Source organism: Aquarana catesbeiana, linkage group LG08 (assembly GCF_042186555.1).
Source record: "Aquarana catesbeiana isolate 2022-GZ linkage group LG08, ASM4218655v1, whole genome shotgun sequence".
Lineage (NCBI taxonomy): Eukaryota > Metazoa > Chordata > Amphibia > Anura > Ranidae > Aquarana > Aquarana catesbeiana.
The window spans coordinates 18,434,173-18,454,375 of NC_133331.1; the positions used below are offsets into that span (position 1 = coordinate 18,434,173).

At 45.9% G+C, this 20,203-nt stretch overlaps 1 protein-coding gene across 1 annotated transcript in view; it reads right to left on the minus strand.

The window, feature by feature from the left end:
* Nucleotides 1-14,205, minus strand: part of LOC141105617 (C-type lectin domain family 2 member A-like) — a 94,682-nt gene extending 80,477 nt beyond the window's left edge. The window contains exon 1 of the mRNA XM_073595570.1: nucleotides 14,124-14,205. Within this exon, the coding sequence (XP_073451671.1) occupies nucleotides 14,124-14,175 (52 nt within the window). The 5' untranslated portion in view covers nucleotides 14,176-14,205. The remainder of the gene's footprint in view (nucleotides 1-14,123) is intronic.
* Between the last annotated feature and the right edge of the window lie 5,998 nt (nucleotides 14,206-20,203).

Below are 20,203 nucleotides of genomic sequence, written 5' to 3' on the forward strand. Positions count from 1 at the left end.
CTAATGTAAGAGGGAAGGCTCTCTGGGGACACTAATGTAAGGGGGGGGGGGCTCTCTGGGGATCCTGGTGTAAGGGGAGGCTCTCTTGGGACCCTGGTGTAAGGAGGGCTCTCTGGGGACACTAATGTAAGGGGGGCTCTCTGGGGATCCTGGTGTAAGGGGGGGCTCTCTGGGGACACTGATGTAAGGAGGGGCTTTCTGGGGACACTAATGTAAGAGGGAAGGCTCTCTGGGGACACTAATGTAAGGGGGGGCTTTCTGGGGACACTAATGTAAGGGGGGGCTCTTTGGGGATCCTGTGTAAGGGGGGGCTGTCTGGGGACACTAATGTAAGAGGGGGCTCTCTGGGGACACTAATGTAAGAGGGGGCTCTCTGGGGACACTAATGTAAGAGGGGGCTCTCTGGGGACACTGATGTAAGAGGGGGCTCTATGGGGACACTAATGTAAGAGGGGGCTCTCTGGGGACACTGATGTAAGAGGGGGCTCTCTGGGGACACTAATATAAGAGGGGGCCCTCTGGGGACACTATAATGTAAGGGTGGGGGCTCTCTAGGGACATTAATGTAAGGACGGGACCCTCTGGGGACATTGATGTAAGAAGGGGCCCTCTGGGGACACTGATGTAAGGAGGGGCTCTCTGGGGACCCTGTGTAAGGAGGGGCTCTCTGGGGACACTAATGTAAGGGGATGCTCTCTGGGGACACTGATGTAAGAGAGAAGGCTCTCTGGGGACACTAATGTAAGAGTGTAGGCTCTCTGGGGACACTAATGTAAGAGGGAAGGCTCTCTGGGGACACTAATGTAAGGGGGGCTCTCTGGGGATCCTGTGTAAGGGGGGGGCTCTCTGGGAACACTAATGTAAGGGGGCTCTCTGGGGACACTAATGTAAGAGGGGTCTCTGTGAGGTCACTAATGTAAGGGGGGGCTCTCTGGGAACACTAATGTAAGGGGGCTCTCTGGGGACACTAATGTAAGAGGGGTCTCTGTGAGGTCACTAATGTAAGGGGGGGCTCTCTGTGGACACTAATGTAAGGGGGGGCTCTCTGGGGATCCTGTGTAAGGGGGGATCTCTGGGACACTAATGTAAGAGAGGGGTCTCTGGGGACACTAATGTAAAAGGGGGCTCTCTGGGGACACTAATGTAAGGGGGGGCTCTCTGAGGATCATGGTGTGAGGGGAGGCTCTCTTCGGACCCTGGTGTAAAGGGAAGGGGGGCCTCTCTTGTTTGTTTGAACCTCATTCTGTTCTATATTGTTGTACTTATTCTTTGACAGTTTTGTTTAAAGGATGGAGGATTGCATTGGGAGCACTGAAGTGTCAGGTGTGACTGTGTGGCAATGGCAAATGGCTTACATAGCTCACGGCATCACGGGCCAGGTAGAGGGCCCCTTAGCAGAATTTTTCTTAGGGCCCCAGGGAGGTCAGGATCAGCACTGTCAGCACTTCACGAGAGTAACACCCATTCTTGCATATATGCTTATATAGATTTAGTCTATAGTTAAGTTATAAAACTCCACCCATCGTATACTGACATAGCAACTCAAAATAGAAATACATACACAGCAAATGACTCTTCACTGCCCTCTGTCAGTAACCTTCAGAAACTAACATTACTATTACATTATAACATTCATGTGTTTTATAAATATTTCAGAAACTTTTATCACTTAAAATAGTAATAAACACAAAATCTCTAACAGGTTCAACTTTTGAGTGGAACTCGGCCTTAATAAGACTTCCAGCATGTGAATGAGAATAATAATAACCCCCCCCCCCGCCCAGTCACACCGTCTGTGACTCCAATTTTCGTTTTCCTGCAGAGCTACACCAGGTGAAGAATCATCAGCATCTGACTCTTCCTGGTGTGTCAGCCCCTGTGGCTCCCTTTGTGCACTATGGATCCAACCAACGGCAAATACTTCACTACAGCTCTGTAGGGACACAGTAATGATGCCAGGGATAGGCAGATGGACCCACAGTGCGGAGCAGCAGATAGCCAAAACGTTGACGAGATTTGAAAGCCAAAACCTTTTGAGAAGGTGCAGTTCTTCAAAGGAGTGAAGATCAGTGTTACTCTTCTTATTGTTTTTGGTTTTTAGGGACAGGGTCACCTTAATTACTGCTGGTATAAATAACTGACTTCTGTCTTTATGTTATTGTCTCAGAGGCTGCATTTACACCTGCACGTCATAGATAGATAGATATACTTTATTGTCATTGTATACATACAACAACATTTTTCCGGGTACTCTTTACAGCAGCAATAAAACATTTCTCAACAAAACCACACATACATACTCCTAGCACATGCCCACATATCTTAAATATAAAAAAATATAAACATGTGACAAAGCGCACTGGAAATGCGTGTTTTTACGCGTTTCAGAAACGTACTGCAAATGCGTGTCATGCTTGTAGGTTTCGTTAGTTGTTAATCGCACCCCAAGAGCGGGTAACAGATGTGCATTTTGCTGCGCATTTTGTTGCACGGTAAATGTGCCACAAATACACCAAAATGTGCCATCGAAAAATGCACCACACTCCACTCCAAAAAAAGGTCTTGGAGCTTCTTTGGCACTTTTGTTGTGTGTAGGGCGGTTCATTCACTTGATTTGCGATGATCAGTAACAAGTGGCAACGTGTAAGAAAAAAATTTTAAAAATGAGCAAGAACGTGAGTTTCTGCTGCGTGCAGATATGAACGGGGCCAGATACTATGCACAGCATTGCACAATGCTTAAAGCTCACAGTAATCTTAATGCACAGTTTCTCAGTTCCTCGAACTGTGGCTGCTTATCTGTAATAGAGTGCAGATGTGCTTTCCGTTATGGTTTAACATTACAATTTAGATAAGCTTGTTCTCAATGGGGTTGATTTACCAAAGGCAAATAGACTGTGCACTCTGTATGCTTGTTTCAGAGCTTAGTAAATAAGGGCAGATCTGTTGACTTTAGGGTTGTCCCGATACCACTTTTGTAAGACCGAGTACAAGTAACAATACTTTTTTCAAGTACTCGCCGATACTGATTACCAATACTTTTTTTTTATGTCACGTGACAATTTTCAAAGCACAATAAAGATTAGGTGGCACTGATATGCAGTACTGATGAGCACTGATAGGATTAGGTGAAATTGATATGCAGCACTGATGAGCACTGACTGATGGCTGGCACTGACTGATGGGCACTGACAGATGGTTGGCACTGACAGATAGATGGCATGGAAGGCTGGCACTGATGGTTAGATGGCACTAACAGATGGCACTGACAGGTGGCTGGCACTGATAGGTGGCACTGGCAGGTGGCTGGCACTGATAGATGGCACTGACAGGTGGCTGGCACTGATAGGCGGCACTTATGGGCATTGGGCACTGATAGGTGGCACTGGCAGGTTGCTGGCACTGATAGATGGCACTGACAGGTGGCTGGCACTGATAGGCGGCACTTATAGGCATTGGGCACTGATAGGTGGCAATTATTGGTACTAATGGGCAGCTACTGAAATGCCATGAGAGGAAAGGCTGCCTGCCAAGCGCCCAACTTGGTACTCCTTGCACTCGGCCGCATAAAAGCAGCACCGGCTTTTATGCGGCTATATGGGTTGGGTGTAACAAGATGTCCGCTGATGGCTTACTGCGGCCGAGTCCAGGGTGTACCAAGATGGGCGTCAGGGTGGCGTCACTTCCGTTGTTCCACCCGCTGACTTCCGGTTGTGCTGGGTTGCCTAATCTGAAACACTGCATCTCCCAGGTATCGGATAAGGCATCAGGAGCATTTGTGCGAGTACAAGAACTCACCCGAATGCTCTGTATCGGTCCCGATACTAGTGTCGGTATCGGGACAACCCTAGTTGACTTCCATCATCAATCATGAATCACTCAAGAGTTTGTTTCCAGAGTTGCTGCTTCACCCCAAATCGAGTAGTAAAGATAAAAAAATTATATAAATAAAATTTATTTTTAAAAAAATTTAAATATTTTCTAATCTAATCTCATCTAATTTACAGGATGTGCAAACAACAATGCAATAGTCAAGGTAGAGGAAACAAACTCTTGAGTGATTCATTCTGTAATTTTAGGGATGTGGGCCAGCTGACTTCACAGACCAAGGAACACTACCCATCATTATCCTTTACTCCATCATCAATCATGTGCAAGCAAAAATGCTGTTTTTAAAAAAAAAAAATGTATTGAATGTGTGTAGCACCATCCTAGATGGGTGTTAGATAGCTGTTAGCTGTTAGAATTGATAGGGCCCCGTACAGCCTACTTGATAGGACAGGCCCCCCCAGTTAAAAGTGACTGAGGACATAGATTTATTAGTTCATTTCTCTGCAGCCTCAGTTTACTATGTTTCAGTAATGAATAGAAACAGGAGTGATTGGTATCGATTGCTCACTGTATTCATTTGGAAAAAGAAGGGGCCAGTAAATTACATATTTACCGGCCCATTCTCCCGCCCTCCATCCTGAATCACCCCCCTGTGTGCCCATAAGAGTTTCCGGTGGGAGAAGAGAGGAGGGAACCTGGAAGTGCTGTGGGGAAAAGGGGCCCAGACAGCAGGTGGAAGGGGCACATGTGCTAGGACCAATCCCCCTTGCAGTGCAGCTGGAGGGAGAAAGATGAGAAGCTGGCAGAGCTGCAGAGGAAGACATTGGTGTCTGCAGTAAGACAGTACAGTCCTGCTCAGCAGGTGCTTGGGTCCCCCTTATGAATTGATGGGGCCCAAGCCCAGTACAGGAGGGCTGGCTGCAGGGGCGTTGCTAGGGGGTGGCTTTTGAGGCTTTAGCCCCGAATCTGGGGCCAATAGCCCTGAGTCTCTGCAGGGGTCCCCAAGGGGAGGGGAGGCTCTCTGGGGACCCTTATATAAGTGGGGGCCTCTCTGGGGACCCTGATGCAAGGGAGAAGCTCTCTGGGGCCCCTGATTTTAAGGCAGAGGCTCTCTAGGGACCCAAATTTAAGGGGGAGGCTTTTTGGGGACCCTAATGTAAGGGGGGCTCTCTGGGTACCCTGATGAAAGGGGAGGCTCTCTGAGGACTCTGATGTAAGGGGGGGCTCTCTGGGGACCCTGATGTAAGGGGGCTGTCTGGGGACCCTGATGTAAGTGGGGGGCTCTCTGGGGATATATATACACACATGTATATTACTGTATATACATGTGTATGCCCGCCCAAGCGTATGACTTTCTTTACTACGCTGCTATGGGCTCTAGCCCCAGATTTTTTGTAGACCTAGCAACGCCCCTGGCTGGCTGTATTGCCAGAAGTAATAAAAAAGTAATAAGGTGTAGAAGTAATAAGGTGTAATAGGAAGTAATAAAAGTACAAAAGTAATAAGGTGTCCCTTAATTTCCCCATCAAACCTTCTCAATAATCCAGACAAACCTGTGTTGTAGAGGTTTACTAATTAGTTGGCTATAGATGTCACAGGGAGGACGGTTTGTCAAGTAAGTGGATTACTACCTAACCTTGGCTCCCTATGGTTATTGTAAGATGGGGAAAGGATTGGTTCTTATACTAAAATCTGTGTGTAGCTCTACCCCCCGCAGGAGCTGCTAATGAACATTTGGTTCTGCACCCTGCCTCTCAACCCCAAGAATGGTCTCAACCCCTCTGGCACATCTGCTTCATAATATTAATGTGGGACCCAGCAATAGAGAGAAACAGTAATAATGAACCACAAAATATGTTTACCATAGCCCTGGATCCCGTCACTTCACCAGCTGTAGTAGTAATAGAGACTCACACAGAATAATAATTAACCACTCAGAACGTCTACTAAAGTGGATATTAAACACAATACACAGTGTGATTAATTGCAAACAATAAATGACAGTTGATAACAATTAGTATGGATATAAAGACTGTGTATTCATGTTTCAGTGGTCACTAGAGGGAGCCAAACCCTTGCTTAAGAAACAATACATTACTTAGCATGATAACTTTGGTAGCAAACCCCTGCGCTACATGTGTATGTCGGGGACGACATAAAATTTTGTGGGGGGGAGTGTAAGGGATGTCAAAATCAGGTACCCCACATAAAAGGATTATAGTTCTGCTAATGGAGAAAGTAAAACTCATGGCATTTCTATTAAATCACCAGTTGATGGCAGCATAGAGTGGAACCATTACTGCTAATAGCAGGGGGAACCAAAAGTCTGACCTTTGTTTTTGGTGGGAACGGAATAGCAGTTGCTACCCAGTCTGTCAGTCTGAAGGTCATTTGTTTGTGTCATTGCAGGTAAGAGGGGGCATATTTAAGATTATAAACAGGGTGAAATTGATTTAACCACTTCAGCCCCGGACCATTTTGCTGCCCAAAGACCAGAGCACTTTTTGCGATTCGCCACTGCCTCGCTTTAACTGACAATTGCGCGGTCGTGCGACGTGGCTCCCAAACAAAATTCATGTCCTTTTTTTCCCCACAAATAGAGTTTTCTTTTGGTGGTATTTGATCGCCTCTGCGGGTTTTATTTTTTGCGCTATAAACAAAAATAGAGCGACAATTTTGAAAAGAACACAATATTTTTTACTTTTTGCTATAATAAATATTCCCCAAAAATATATAAAAAAAACATTTTTTTCCCTCAGTTTAGGCCGATACGTATTCTCCTACATATTTTTGGTAAAAAAAAATCGCAATAAGCGTTTATTGATTGGTTTGCACAAAAGTTATAGCGTCTACAAAATAGGGGATAGTTTTATGGCATTTTTATTATTAATTTTTTTTTACTAGTAATGGCGGCGATCTGCGATTTTTACCGTGGCTGCGACATTATGGCGGACAGATCGGACAATTTTGACACATTTTTGTGACCCTTGTCATTTTTACAGCGATCAGTGCTATAAAATTGCACTGATTACTGTGTAAATGACACTGGCAGTGAAGGGGTTAACACTAGGGTGCTAGGGAGGGGTTAGTTGTGTCCTAGAGAGTGATTGTAACTGTTAGGGGTGTGGCTACGAGTGACACGTCACTGATCACCGCTCCCAATCACAGGGATCTATGACCAGTGACAGTGTCACTAGGCAGAACGGGGAGATGCTTGTTTACATCTCCCCGCTCTTCCTCTTCGTGAGACGATTGCGGGTATCCCAGCGGACATCGAGTCCGCGGGACCCGCGATCCTACTCACGGAGCTCGCGGCGGGAGCGCGCGTGTGCCGCTGGTGGCACGCGCATGATGGCACGGCGGCAAATTCAAGGGGACGTACAAGTACGCCCATTTGCGCAGCCGTGCCATTCTGCTGACGTATAAGTACATGCGGCGGTCGGCAAGCGGTTAGTTTACATCCCTGTGATCAGTAAAGGCTGCGGTTGCTGCGGTGTGATTAAATAACATATCGACACATGTACAATTGTTTATTATTTTCTATTAAGGATGTTATTCCTGTGTGTGAGAATGTTATTATTACAGATATAGATGTGTATTATTATGTATGAACGGAATAGCAGTTGCTATCCTGTCTATCAGTCTGAAGGTCATGTGTTTGTGTAATTGCAGAAACTTTTCAATAAAAACACTTCTGGTTTCACCCGGCCCGCTCCCTTCTAGAGCTGCACAATTAATCGTTAAAAAATCGTGATCTCGATTCACCCCCTCTGACGATCTGTCCTGCTGAGTTTGAAGATTCTTTCATATAAACAAGTGGAGAGATTATCTGCTCACTCAGCTGTCAAAAGAAAACATCCGGGCAGTCTGCCAAGTTTAGAACTTGAAACATTGTATCTAACTTCCTTCTTAGATCAAAGGGATAGAACTTCTGTGTAAACAAATAACTGGGCAGTCTGCCAAGTTTTAAACAACATGTAAATGAAGGAAGTTTAACCACTTAAAGTCTAAATCTTTTTCTGACACTTCTTTCTTAAGTTAAAATCAATATTTTTTGCTAAAAAAATTACTTGGAACCCCCAAACATTATATATATATATTAGCAGAGACCCTACCCTAGGGAATAAAATGTCAATTGCTGCAATATTTTATGTCACACTGTATTTGCCCAGCGGTCTTTCAAATGCAATTTTTTGGGAAAAATACACTTCAATAAATAAAAAAAAAAAAACGAAATAGTGAAGTTAGCACAATTTTTTTTTTTTTTTTGATGTGAAAGATGATGTTACGCCGCGAGAATCGTGAGAGAATCGTGATCTATCTTCTAAGTAAAAAAATCGTGATTCTCATTTTAGCCAGAATCGTGCAGCTCTACTCCCTTCGCACATTGGAATTATTGACCATACTTTCAGCATATGTGCAACACTAGTGCTTGTAACCCTTTCCATATACCCAGTGAAGTGACTGGCCTGAGGTGATACGCAGAGATTAAACAAATCCTCCTCCATAAGTTGCACCTGTTTATCTACTCAAAGTGCAGAATATACACAGGATCTCTCAGCTCTAAAAAGCAGGGGGCGGAGAGCTACATCAGTGAAGAGATTGATTGTGAGCTGATTGGAGGGAAAGGACACACCCCACTTTACACAGCACACAGGAACAGAGCCGAGGCTGTCAATCAGCTGGAGGTCCCTCCCCCTGTCACCTTTTTGCCTCTTGGTGTCAGAAGTGACTCATGCTGGTAGCAGAGGAAGGAGGCAGCAGACAGAAATTACACTTAGTGCTCTGGATTGAAACAAGTACACACTACAGAGGGAAATGCTTTGTTCATATTTCATGTCTGTTCTCACATTTTCACATCTCAATCCAAACAGAGAAATGCAGAGTTGAAATATATTCCTGAATTGAGCCACCTCCCTGCCTGCACCACATGTGCATTCCACAAAGCCTTATTGGCTCCTAATGTAAGGCAATAAGACCCGAGAAGCATCCTTTGGTCAATGATAAGTATGGCCAAGGCTTCTTTATTCATACTTCTCTTGTGGGTCACATGAGTGCACTTACTTCTGCACTCCTGTGACCCTAAACCAGCCAACAGTGGGCTAAAGCCTGCTTTTAGCTGACAAGGATGAACCGCTCCAAGCTCTGGAAGGATCCCGACAATATTGTTGGGATCTACCCAGCCTGAAGTTCCAGTGAATGCTGGCAGTCACCACTCTCTGCTATAAGCAGACCAAGAACAGAGCGATGAGCTTTCATGTGCTTAGAGCCGATGTGGGACTGCTGTGGCATTGCATTGATATTGCAACATGGAGGTGAGTATGTATTAGGGGTGCAAACGGATCAAAAAACTCACGGTTTCGGATCGTTCCTCGGATCAGGAGTCACGGTTTGGATCATTTTCGGATCAACAAAAAAAATCTCCCCACTGTAATATCCTCAATCTCCCTATTGGGCGTGGTGTGGCAGAGTATTGCAGAGTATTGGCAGGGTATGGCAGACTATTGGCAGGGTATGGCAGGGCATTGCAGAGTATTGGCAGGGCATTGCAGAGTATTGGCAGGGCATTGCAGCAGGGCATTGCAGAGTATTGGCAGGGGCATTGCAGAGCATTGCAGAGTATTGGCAGGGCATTGCAGAGTATTGGCAGGGCATTGCAGCGGGGCATTGCAGAGTATTGGCAGGGCATTGCAGCAGGGCATTGCAGAGTATTGGCAGGGCATTGCAGAGCATTGCAGAGTATTGGCAGGGCATTGCAGAGTATTGTCAGGGCATTGCAGCAGGGCATTGCAGAGTATTGGCAGGGCATTGCAGAGTATTGGCAGGGCATTGCAGAGTATTGTCAGGGCATTGCAGCAGGGCATTGCAGAGTATTGGCAGGGCATTGCAGCAGGGCATTGCAGAGTATTGGCAGGGCATTGCAGAGCATTGCAGAGTATTGGCAGGGCATTGCAGAGTATTGTCAGGGCATTGCAGCAGGGCGTTGCAGAGTATTGGCAGGGCATTGCAGAGTATTGGCAGGGCATTGCAGAGTATTGGCAGGGCATTGCAGCAAGAGCATTGCAGAGTATTGGCAGGGCATTGCAGAGTATTGGCAGGGCATTGCAGAGTATTGGCACTGCTGCCATCCGATCTCTCCCCTCCCACTGTACAGATCAGTACACAGAGGGGAGAGAGGACCGGCGTCATGGACATGATGCCGGTTTGTTACAAGTGATCGCTCTGTCATTTAGCGATCACGTGCTAAACGGCCGTCGGGTGTACCAAGATGACCGCCGCTCCGGAGCTTAGGCCGAAGCTGCGGCCTTTCCTATGGCTGAGGATCGCGGGTGTCCCGTACGGATCAACCTCCGCGGATCGGATCACGGGTCGATGACGATCCGTTGCACCCCTAGTATGTATGCTTGTTTTTTTCCACACTTAAGCACTTAAGGACCGGAGCCTCTTTCTGAGATTTGGTGTTCATAAGTTAAAAACAATTTTTTTTTGCTAGAAAATTTCTTAGACCCCCCAAACATTATATATATTTTTTTCTAACACCCTGGAGAATAAAATGGCGGTCGTTGCAATACTTTCTGTCACACGGTATTAGCTCCAACGGTCTTACAAGTACACTTTTTGGAAAAAATACACATTTTTGAACTAACAAATAAGACAACATTAAACTTAGCCTAATTTTTTTTTTATATTGTGAAATATAATGTTACGCTGAGTAAATTGATACCCAACATGTTCACGCTTCAAAATTGCGCCCGCTCCTGAATGACGACAAACTTTTTTTTACCTTTAAAAATCTCCATAGGCGACGTAAATTCTACAGGTTGCATGTTTTCAGTTAAAGAGGAGGTCTATGGCTGGAATTATTGCTCTCGCTCTACCGATCGCGGCGATAGGCGATACCTCACATGTGTGGTTTGAACACCATTTTCATATGCGGGCGCTACTCACGTATGTGTTCACTTTTGCACACGAGCTTGTCGAGACGGATTTTTTTTATTTTTTATTTTTACCACTGTTTAAAAAAAATTGTGTCACTTTTATTCCTATTACAAGGAAATGTAAACATCCCTTGTAATAGAAAAAAAGCATGACAGGACCTCTTTAATATGAGATCTGGGGTCAAAAAAGACCTCACATCTCATATTTACACTAAAATGCAATAAAATAAAAAAAATTAATTAAATGAAATTTAAAAATAATTGAAAACTGGCCCTTTAAGAGCTATGGGCAGAAGTGATGTTTTGATGTCGCTTCCACCCTGTAATGGTATGGAGACGGGTGGAGGCCATCTTCCCCTCACTCATCTCCATACCAAGCAGGAAGAAGGATCCGATCGCCTTCGCTGCTACCGACGGCTCTGGTAAGCAGTGGAGGGCACCTGGGGAGTGGCGGGAGCCCCCCTCCCACCCCCAATAAAAGTGATCTTGCGGCGAATCCGCCACAGAGACCACTTTTATCTGAAAGCGGACCGCTCACTGAAGAAGAGTATACCGGGGTTATGGTAGCTAGCTGCTACCATAACAAAGATATCCCTCTTCAAAGTGCCGTCGTATATCGGCGTGAGGCGATCCGGAAGTGGTTTTATTATTTTAGTCTGTACATGTATATATATATATATACACTTCCAGTCCAGGCCTTTTCTGGCACTTTTTGTTTATATGTAACAATTAATATTTTTTGCTAAAAAATTACTTAGAACCCCCCACAAACATTATATATTTTTTCAACGCAGAGGCCTAGAGAATAAATTAGTGGGTGTCGACATTTTTTATGTCACGCTGTATTTGCGCAGTGGTTTTCAAACACATTATTTGGAAAAAATACACTTTTTTTTAAATTTTAATGCAAAACATAACCCAAATGTTTTGTAAAATAGAAAAGATGATGTTATACCAAGTAAATGGATACCAAACATGTCACAGTTTAAAATTGTGCACGCCCGTGCAACTGCGACAAACAAATGTAAATGTTACTATCCATAGATCGACGCTTTAATAGCCTTTTCAAGTTACAACTATAGATATACAGAGGAGGTCTGGTGCTAGAATTACTGTCCATGATCTGATGTTTGCAGTGATGCCTCACATGTGTGGGATGATCGCTGTTTTGCCCCGTACACACGGTCGGACATTGACCAGACATTCCGACAACAAAATCCATCAGATTTTTTCCGAAGGCTGTTGGCTCAAACTTGTCTTGCATACACATGGTCGCACAAAGTTGTCGGAAAATCCGATCATTCTGAACGCGGTGACGTAAAACACGTACGTTGGGACTATAAACGGGGCAATAGCTTTCGTCTCTTAATTTATTCTGAGCATGCGTGGCACTTTGTGCGTCAGATTGGTCTACACACGATCGGAATTTAAACGATCGGATTTTGTTGTCAGAAAATTTTATATCCTGCTCTCAAACTTTGTGTGTCAGAAATTCCGACGGAAAAAGTCCGATGGAGCTCACACACGATCGGAATTTCTGACAACACAATCCGATCGCACTTTTTCCGTCGGAAAATCCGACCGCGTGTACAGGGCATAAGTGTGCAAGCAGGACTAAAGTTTTCGTCAAATGCTTTTGATTTTATTTAAATGGTTGGGGTAAACCAGAAGTGATGTCAGGTCATCGCTTCTGAGTTACAATAGCCGAGAGCTAGTCAAAGCTAATGTGGGATTTGTTCGGCTCACCAACCAGCCAGTAGATGCACCAGCTGGGCATTGGGGTCTCCCAATGGGACGGGGTAGCCCAAGAAAGCGACGGGAGACTTCCCCTCCCGCTGCTTGTAAAAGCAATCCACAAGCAATCCATCGGCTAGTGTGCCACTAGCATTGCTTTTACAAGAGAGCCAACCACCTGCTCTAAAAAAACAGCCCCGGGGGTGATGTCTGCAGCTGAAGGCACCATCCCGGTATAACCATCCGAAGTCTAGCGAGGTACGGGTACATCACAGGTCTGGAAATGGATATTGACAGCAATGAGGTGAATTTACTAAAGGCAAAAAGACAGTGCACTTCTCCAGAGCTTAGTTATGAGGTGAAGCTTCACTTTGCAAAGAATACCCAATCACATGAAAGGAAAAAAAATATATACATTTTTGCTTACACATGATTGAATGATGGAAGTCAGAAGAGTATTCCATCATTTACTAAGCTCTGGCTCAGGGGTCTCCAAACTTTCTAAACAAAGGGCCAGTTTACAATTCCTCAGAATTTAGAGGGGCCACACTGTGGCCAGTTTGGGTAGAAAATGTCCTGATGTTGGTGTCAATGAAATAAATAGTGCCCCCTCATATTTGTCCATGAGAGAAATAGTTCTCCATCATTAGTGCCAATAGGAGGAATAGTTCCACATCATTGGTATCAGTGGGAGGAATGGGGCCCCATCATTGGTATCAGTGGGAGGAATGGGGCCCCATCATTGGTATCAGTGGGAGGAATGGGGCCCCATCATTGGGGCCAGTGGAAGGAATATTGCCTCATCATTGATATCAATGGGATGAATATGGCCCCATCACTGGTATCAGTGGGAGGAATAGTTCCCCATCATTGGTGTCCAAGAGAGGAATAGTGCCCCATCATTGGTGTCCAAGAGTGGAATGGTGCCCCATCATTGATGTCAGAGGGAGGAATTGTGCCCCATCATGGGTGTCAGAGGGAGGAATTGTGCCCCATCATTGGTATCAGTGGGGGGAATAGTGCCTCATCATTGGTGTCAGTGGGAGGAATAGTGCCCCATCATTGGTGTCCAAGAGTGGAATGGTGCCCCATCATTGGTGTCCAAGAGTGGAGTGGTGCCCCATCATTGGTATCAGTGGGAGGAATTCTGCCCCATCATTGGTATCAGTGGAGGGGAATAGTGCCCCATCATTGGTATCAGTGGGAGGAATAGTGCCCCATCATTGGTATCAGTGGGAGGAATAGTGCCCCATCTATGCAAATCTCATTTTACAGTACCTTGCTCTGTATATTATGCAGCGTGTACCTTATTTTTACTCCTTTACTCTTCTGTTACTCTTACATGTCCTTTTTTTTAAAATAAAATGATAGCCACAGATACAAATAATAATCAAATACAAAGTAAATAAGAAAACAAATAAAAAAAAAACGCTAAATAAAAAAATAAATGCATAAAAGAACACTGATAATCCAGTTAAAAGCTTGCAGTCCTAAATTGTTTGGTTTCATTTGAAACATAACTCAGTAGAAACAGTTTCAGCTTTGTCTTGTGTAATGGTGATGTATCTTAGAGGAGCTGTGACTACTACTGGTCTGAGTGTGAGGAAAAGGAGACTCTTACCCTCTTCTACTGCCTTTTCCTTGGGCTCTTGTTGGTGTTTTCTAGTACACATCTTGTGCTGGGTGTATGTCCTCGAAGTATACCGACTAAACACCGTACAGTGGAGATTAGACTAAGCTTCAAGAACTCCGCCCTGTAGAGATAGAGGTGAAGACATTTCCTTGCAAACACTGCAGGGTGTGGGAAGAAAAACGAGCGAAGAAAAAAATGAAGAAGTAGGAAAAATTAGAGTTTTTATTATTGTTAAGCAAATTTTACAGCTCTGTGAAGGATATTGACAGTTTATGCTTTGGTGAAATGCTTTACCCAGGTTTTACCGATTCTCCAAATTGAATTCAAAGTATGAAAACAAAAAATGTAATATCTCTTTTTCCTTTATTTGAGGGTGAGTATGTAATTAGGGTTGTTTCGTTTATTTCATTTTAGTGTTCTTTGCATGTGTGTGTGTGTATTTGATTATTTGACCATTATTTGTGTTCTATTGCTAACATTTTTTATTTACAGTAAAAAAAAATCTATATATATATATATATATATATATATATAGATTTTTTTTTTCCTGTAAAAAAATAAAATAACTAATGAAGGTTGCTTCAAGGGTCAAAAGTAGTTGACTGGAGCTTCTCCAGCCCTCAGAAAATATTTGCCTCTTAGTAAGACTGTATAGATTTAATGACAAATTGCATTAAAACACACACATATAGGAAACTGTTGTCAGGTGCAGGAGAATCCAGTAGAGGCACATGCCATCTCAGCAGTCCGGATAGAATGGAGCCTTGTGTCTCCCTATGCAGGCAGCGTCCTGGTCCACAGGTTACTTCCGGGATTAGGATCCACAGCGAGGCCAGATAGAGGATGTATAGTAGTCACTGGCCAGTCATTTTCTTCTGGCTGCTTTATTGTGTCTGAATCCGGTATTGGAGCTAAAGTAGAATCAGCTTGTTCCACCAGGACATCATTTCTTGAGCATGTATCATACACTCACGGCCCACTGTTCTGTCTCCAAGGCCGTCCGACCTGTCAGCACATGGTACCACCTAATCCCAGAAGTAACCTGTGGACCAGGACGCCGGCTGCATAGGGAGACACAAGGCTCCATTCTATCCGTACTGCTGAGATGGAATGTGCCTCTACTGGATTCTCCTGCACCTGACAACAGTTTCCTATATGTGAGTGTTTTAATGCAATTTGTCATTAAATCTATACAGTCTTACTAAGAGGAGCCTGTTGCTTTGTTTTTCTGTCTTCCATATCTGGAGTGGCTTCAACTCCCCACACAAGGCTGCCCTACCAAAAAGACTGTAAAACTACATGTCACGTCCCACACTCCGCTTGAGTGCTTCCGTCAGTATACTACTTCCTTGTAGTCTGGATACAGATATCAGATATTCCAACCGCTCTGAGCACAAAACAAGGCAACACTTGCTTAGATGCTAACATGGACTAACTTTTTATTAGAACCAGAATACAGTCTTATATACAGGAGAAGATGAGGTTCCAACCTCTTGCTCATATTACTCTAACAATACAAATGTAACCTAATTAACCTAATTAACATGAGCTAGTTTACTAAATCATTTACCCAGACCAGATGACTCAGAGACATGACCTGTAGGACACAGACTTGTGGGCACCAAGCTTCACACAGTAACAGAGTTAATTATCATAAGTACAACCACAGGACATTTTCTCACAATAGCAGAAGCTCCAATAGGTGTCGGCCAGTCTCCTACATTGTATAGAGGACAATGTGATCAGCTCACTCAATTAACATGTTGAGTTCAGAATCTATCAAACCAAGAATAGTCTCTACATACATCCTGGGAGATATTGTGGACAAATATTACTGTCCCATTTTAAGTAGTCCAAGATATATTTTCTCACTCACCCTGTGCCAGTATAGCACAGGGTGACTTAGACATAAGAGGTGTATGGGGAGCTGAAACAAGGGCACCCCCTACTTAACAAGAGATTCTGAGTTCCACGGGCCCTCCTGTCACACTACACAAAGAGCTGTATTTGCTCAAAGGACTTTTTTATGAACTTGTACTTGTTTATTACCTTACTCTGACCTGTGCCGCTATCCACTGTTGTTTTTTTCCTCAGAAAATATTTGAAGTTCATTGCACAATGAAATACCACCACAAATTACTGTAAAGTGACCCCACTTGTATTCAGGGTCTACAACTCAGGGGACCTCATTTTAATTCACGGCAAACAGTTTTTTTTCCGTTATTTAGAGGATATTAATATATCTATTATAGTGGTATCTTTGGGGATCCACCTGGTTACATGCATAGATCCCTGTTTTTACCTGCTGGTTCTGTCCACCCACTTTAGCCTCGGTTCACACTTGTGCGCTCACAGACATTGCATGTGATTTGCACAGCATCACATTCACACCAAAATGGTACAGGACCCTTTTTTTGGGTCCACACCTATGCGATCCGATTCCTGCACCATTTGACAGTTTGCGCTGCCATCTGCGAACCGATCTGGGGGTGTCATTAACTTTCTATTGACACCCACAGCGGTTCAAAGTGTGTGAACTGCCTGCAAATAATATGCGATGGGGGAAGCCGTGCAGGAATCGAGCTGGTTCCCGCATCGCATATGTGTGAACCGGCACTTAAAGTAGAACTATAGGCAAACCTTTTTCTCATTTTGGATAGAGTAAGGGAGAGTTATAACCCCTGTAAGGTTTATTTTTGCCATCTGTGTCCCATTGGGGAGATTTCTCTTCACTTCCTGTCCCATAGCAGTATGCTCCTCAACCCCCCCCCCCCCCCCTCCACCCTTGTCAGGATCTGGACTACCTACTTGTGCCACTGTGGTTCCCAGAGCGGAAGGTTGTATTTGCAGTGTCCACCAGCAAGTGTCTCCCAACAGCCAGCAGTTTCCAGCAATAAGTCTCAACCTGATGCTGGCTGCTGAGAGGGTATTTAGTTCCTCCTTTACTATTACCTCATGCTTCAATGTTTTCCCTGCTAGCCAGATACTGCATGCTAATTGAGCCTGTGCCTGTTTCCTGTCTGAGCCTGCTCTTACCCTATACCTGCTCCCAGAGGCATAACTAGAACTTTCAGGGCCCCGGGGCATAAAACCATGAAGGACTCCCCTGACCCCTGGCTGGGGCCCTTCCCTCTGGGTCCGTGACCCTTTTCTCCTGTTGCAGGAGGGTTATTACGGTCCCATAGCAGGACCCTTTCACATGTTCTGCAGTGGGCCCCCTTCCTGCTGTCTTGGGGCGGCCCCACGGTGGGAGAACGCCAGGGCCCAGTCGCAAGGGTGACCTTTCCTACCCTGGTAGTTCTGCCAGTAGTGCCAGTAATTTTTGTTTGTGTTATTTTATCTAGGGGCAGCAGGACCTAAGTCAGTCATAGTAGGTGGTCGGGTGTAATTAATACTTTGTTGACCCTCATGGGCTCCTCTGCCCCTCCCCCCTCTTCTGGGACTTGTAGTTTGGCCTTCTCTTGATCCCATTCCCCCATGACAGGTCCTCTGCCCCCTCCCACTGACTGGTGTATGGCTCAAGAACAGGAAGGCAGGGCCGGCTCAGTGATGGGGTTACCAATCTCTAATCCCTTCTCCAACGACAGGGTCCTCTTTACCCCTCCTACCGGCCAGTGAAAGGTTCAGGTACAGAAGGGTGGATGAGGCTCAGTGACAGGGGGGCGTGGTTACCAGTCTCTAATCCCCTCCCCCATGACAGGTCCTCTTTACCCCTCCCACTGATTTGTATTAGGCTCAGGGATATAAAAGAGAGTGGGTTCAGTGACAGGGGGGTGGGGTTACCAGTCTCTTAATCCCCTCCCCCCATGACAGGTCCTCTTTCCCCCTCCCACTGATTGGTATATGGCTCAGAAACAAAAGGGCAAAGCAGGCTCAGGGACATGACACGGTGTTACAATTAACATACCAGTCTGACTCATGTGTGCTCCCGCCATGCTGTCACTGTCCAGGGGGGATGGGGGGCTGCTGTCTGCACACACAGACGGATCCTGGACATGGGCTTCAAATGTCATATTCCTCTTGTCAAGCCACTCCTGAACAATAAACAACATCAGAAGCGTCTTACCTGGGCTAAATAAAAATAGAGCTGGTCTGTTGCTCAGTGGTCCAAAGTCCTCTTTTCTGATGAGAGCAAATTTTGCATGTCATGTCCAGTGTGAAGTTTCCACAGTCTGTGTTGATTTGGGGAGCCATGTCATCTGCTGGTGTTGGTCCACTGGGCTTAATTACCGTATTTATCGGCGTATAACACGCACCGGCGTATAACACGCACCCCAATTTAGGAAGGAATTTTAAGGAAAAAAAAACTTTTAGGAGGGAAGTTGAAGGGAAAAAAACTTACATTTAAATGCCCATCATTGCAGCCTTCTCAGTGCAGCCTTGCCCCAGTGCAGCCATGTCAGTGCAGCCTTGTCAGTGCAGCCTTCCCCAGTGCAGCCTTGTCAGTGTAGCCTTCCCCAGTGCAGCCTTGTCAGTGCAGCCATGTCAGTGCAGCCTTGTCAGTGCAGCCATGTCAGTGCAGACTTGTCAGTGCAGCCATGTCAGTGCAGCCTTCTCAGTGCAGCCATGTCAGTGCAGCCTTCTCAGTGCAGCCATGTCAGTGCAGCCATGTCAGTGCAGCCTTGTCAGTGCAGCCTTCCCCAGTGCAGCCTTCCCCAGTGCAGCCATGTCAGTGCAGCCTTCTCAGTGCAGCCATGTCAGTGCAGCCATGTCAGTGCAGCCTTGTCAGTGCAGCCTTCCCCAGTGCAGCCTTCCCCAGTGCAGCCATGTCAGTGCAGCCTTCTCAGTGCAGCCATGTCAGTGCAGCCATGTCAGTGCAGCCTTGTCAGTGCAGCCTTCCCCAGTGCAGCCTTCCCCAGTGCAGCCATGTCAGTGCAGCCTTCTCAGTGCAGCCATGTCAGTGCAGCCATGTCAGTGCAGCCTTGTCAGTGCAGCCTTCCCCAGTGCAGCCTTCCCCAGTGCAGCCATGTCAGTGCAGCCTTCTCAGTGCAGCCATGTCAGTGCAGCCATGTCAGTGCAGCCTTGTCAGTGCAGCCTTCCCCAGTGCAGCCTTCCCCAGTGCAGCCATGTCAGTGCAGCCTTGTCAGTGCAGCCTTCCCCAGTGCAGCCTTCCCCAGTGCAGCCTTGTCAGTGCAGCCTTGCCCCAGTGCAGCCTTCCCCAGTGCAGCCTTCCCCAGTGCAGCCTTGTCAGTGCAGCCTTCCCCAGTGCAGCCTTGTCAGTGCAGCCTTCCCCAGTGCAGCCTTGCCCCAGTGCAGCCTTCGATCCCCTGTCCCTGCTTCCTGGGCTTCAAAATCGCCGACCGCGATTTGAAAATGGCGCCGCCGGCGCCGAAATACACAGAGCCGGTCCTCGGCTCTTTCCGGCGGCTCTCGTTCACTTTTGGCTCCACTCGTAGTCCCGAGCGGAGCTATCCGAGTAGGTTCGGATAGCTCCGCTCGGGACTACGAGTGGAGCCGAAAGTAAACGAGAGCCGCCGGAAAGAGCCGAGGACCGGCTCTGTGTATTTCGGCGCCGGCGGCGCCATTTTCAAATCGCGGTCAGCGATTTTAAAGTTTTGACAGCTCGGGATTGCAGGGGATCGGCGTATAACACGCACCTGCGACTTTCCCCTGATTTTAAGGGGACAAAAGTGCGTGTTATACGCCGATAAATACGGTAAGTCCAGGGTCAACGCAGCCATCTAACCAGGAGATTTTGGAACATTTCATGCTTCATTCTGCAGACGAGCTCTATGGGGATGCTGACTTCATTTTCCAGCTCCTGCCCACACTTCCAAAAGCACCAAAACCTGGTTCAATGACCGTGGGATTACTGTGCTTGATTGGCCAGCAAACTCGCCTGACCTGAACCCCATAGAGAATCTATGGGGCATTGCCAAGAGAAAGGTGAGAGACATGAGACCAAACAATGCAGAAGAGCTGAAGGCCGCTATTGAAGCATCCTGGTCTTCCTTAACATGAGAAGAAAACAAGAGAAAGCACCTCTGAGTGCAGGTATTTATTTGTAGCAATAAACAAGTAATCCACACTTACAGGGAGGTAAGTGTGGATTACTTGTTTATTGCTAC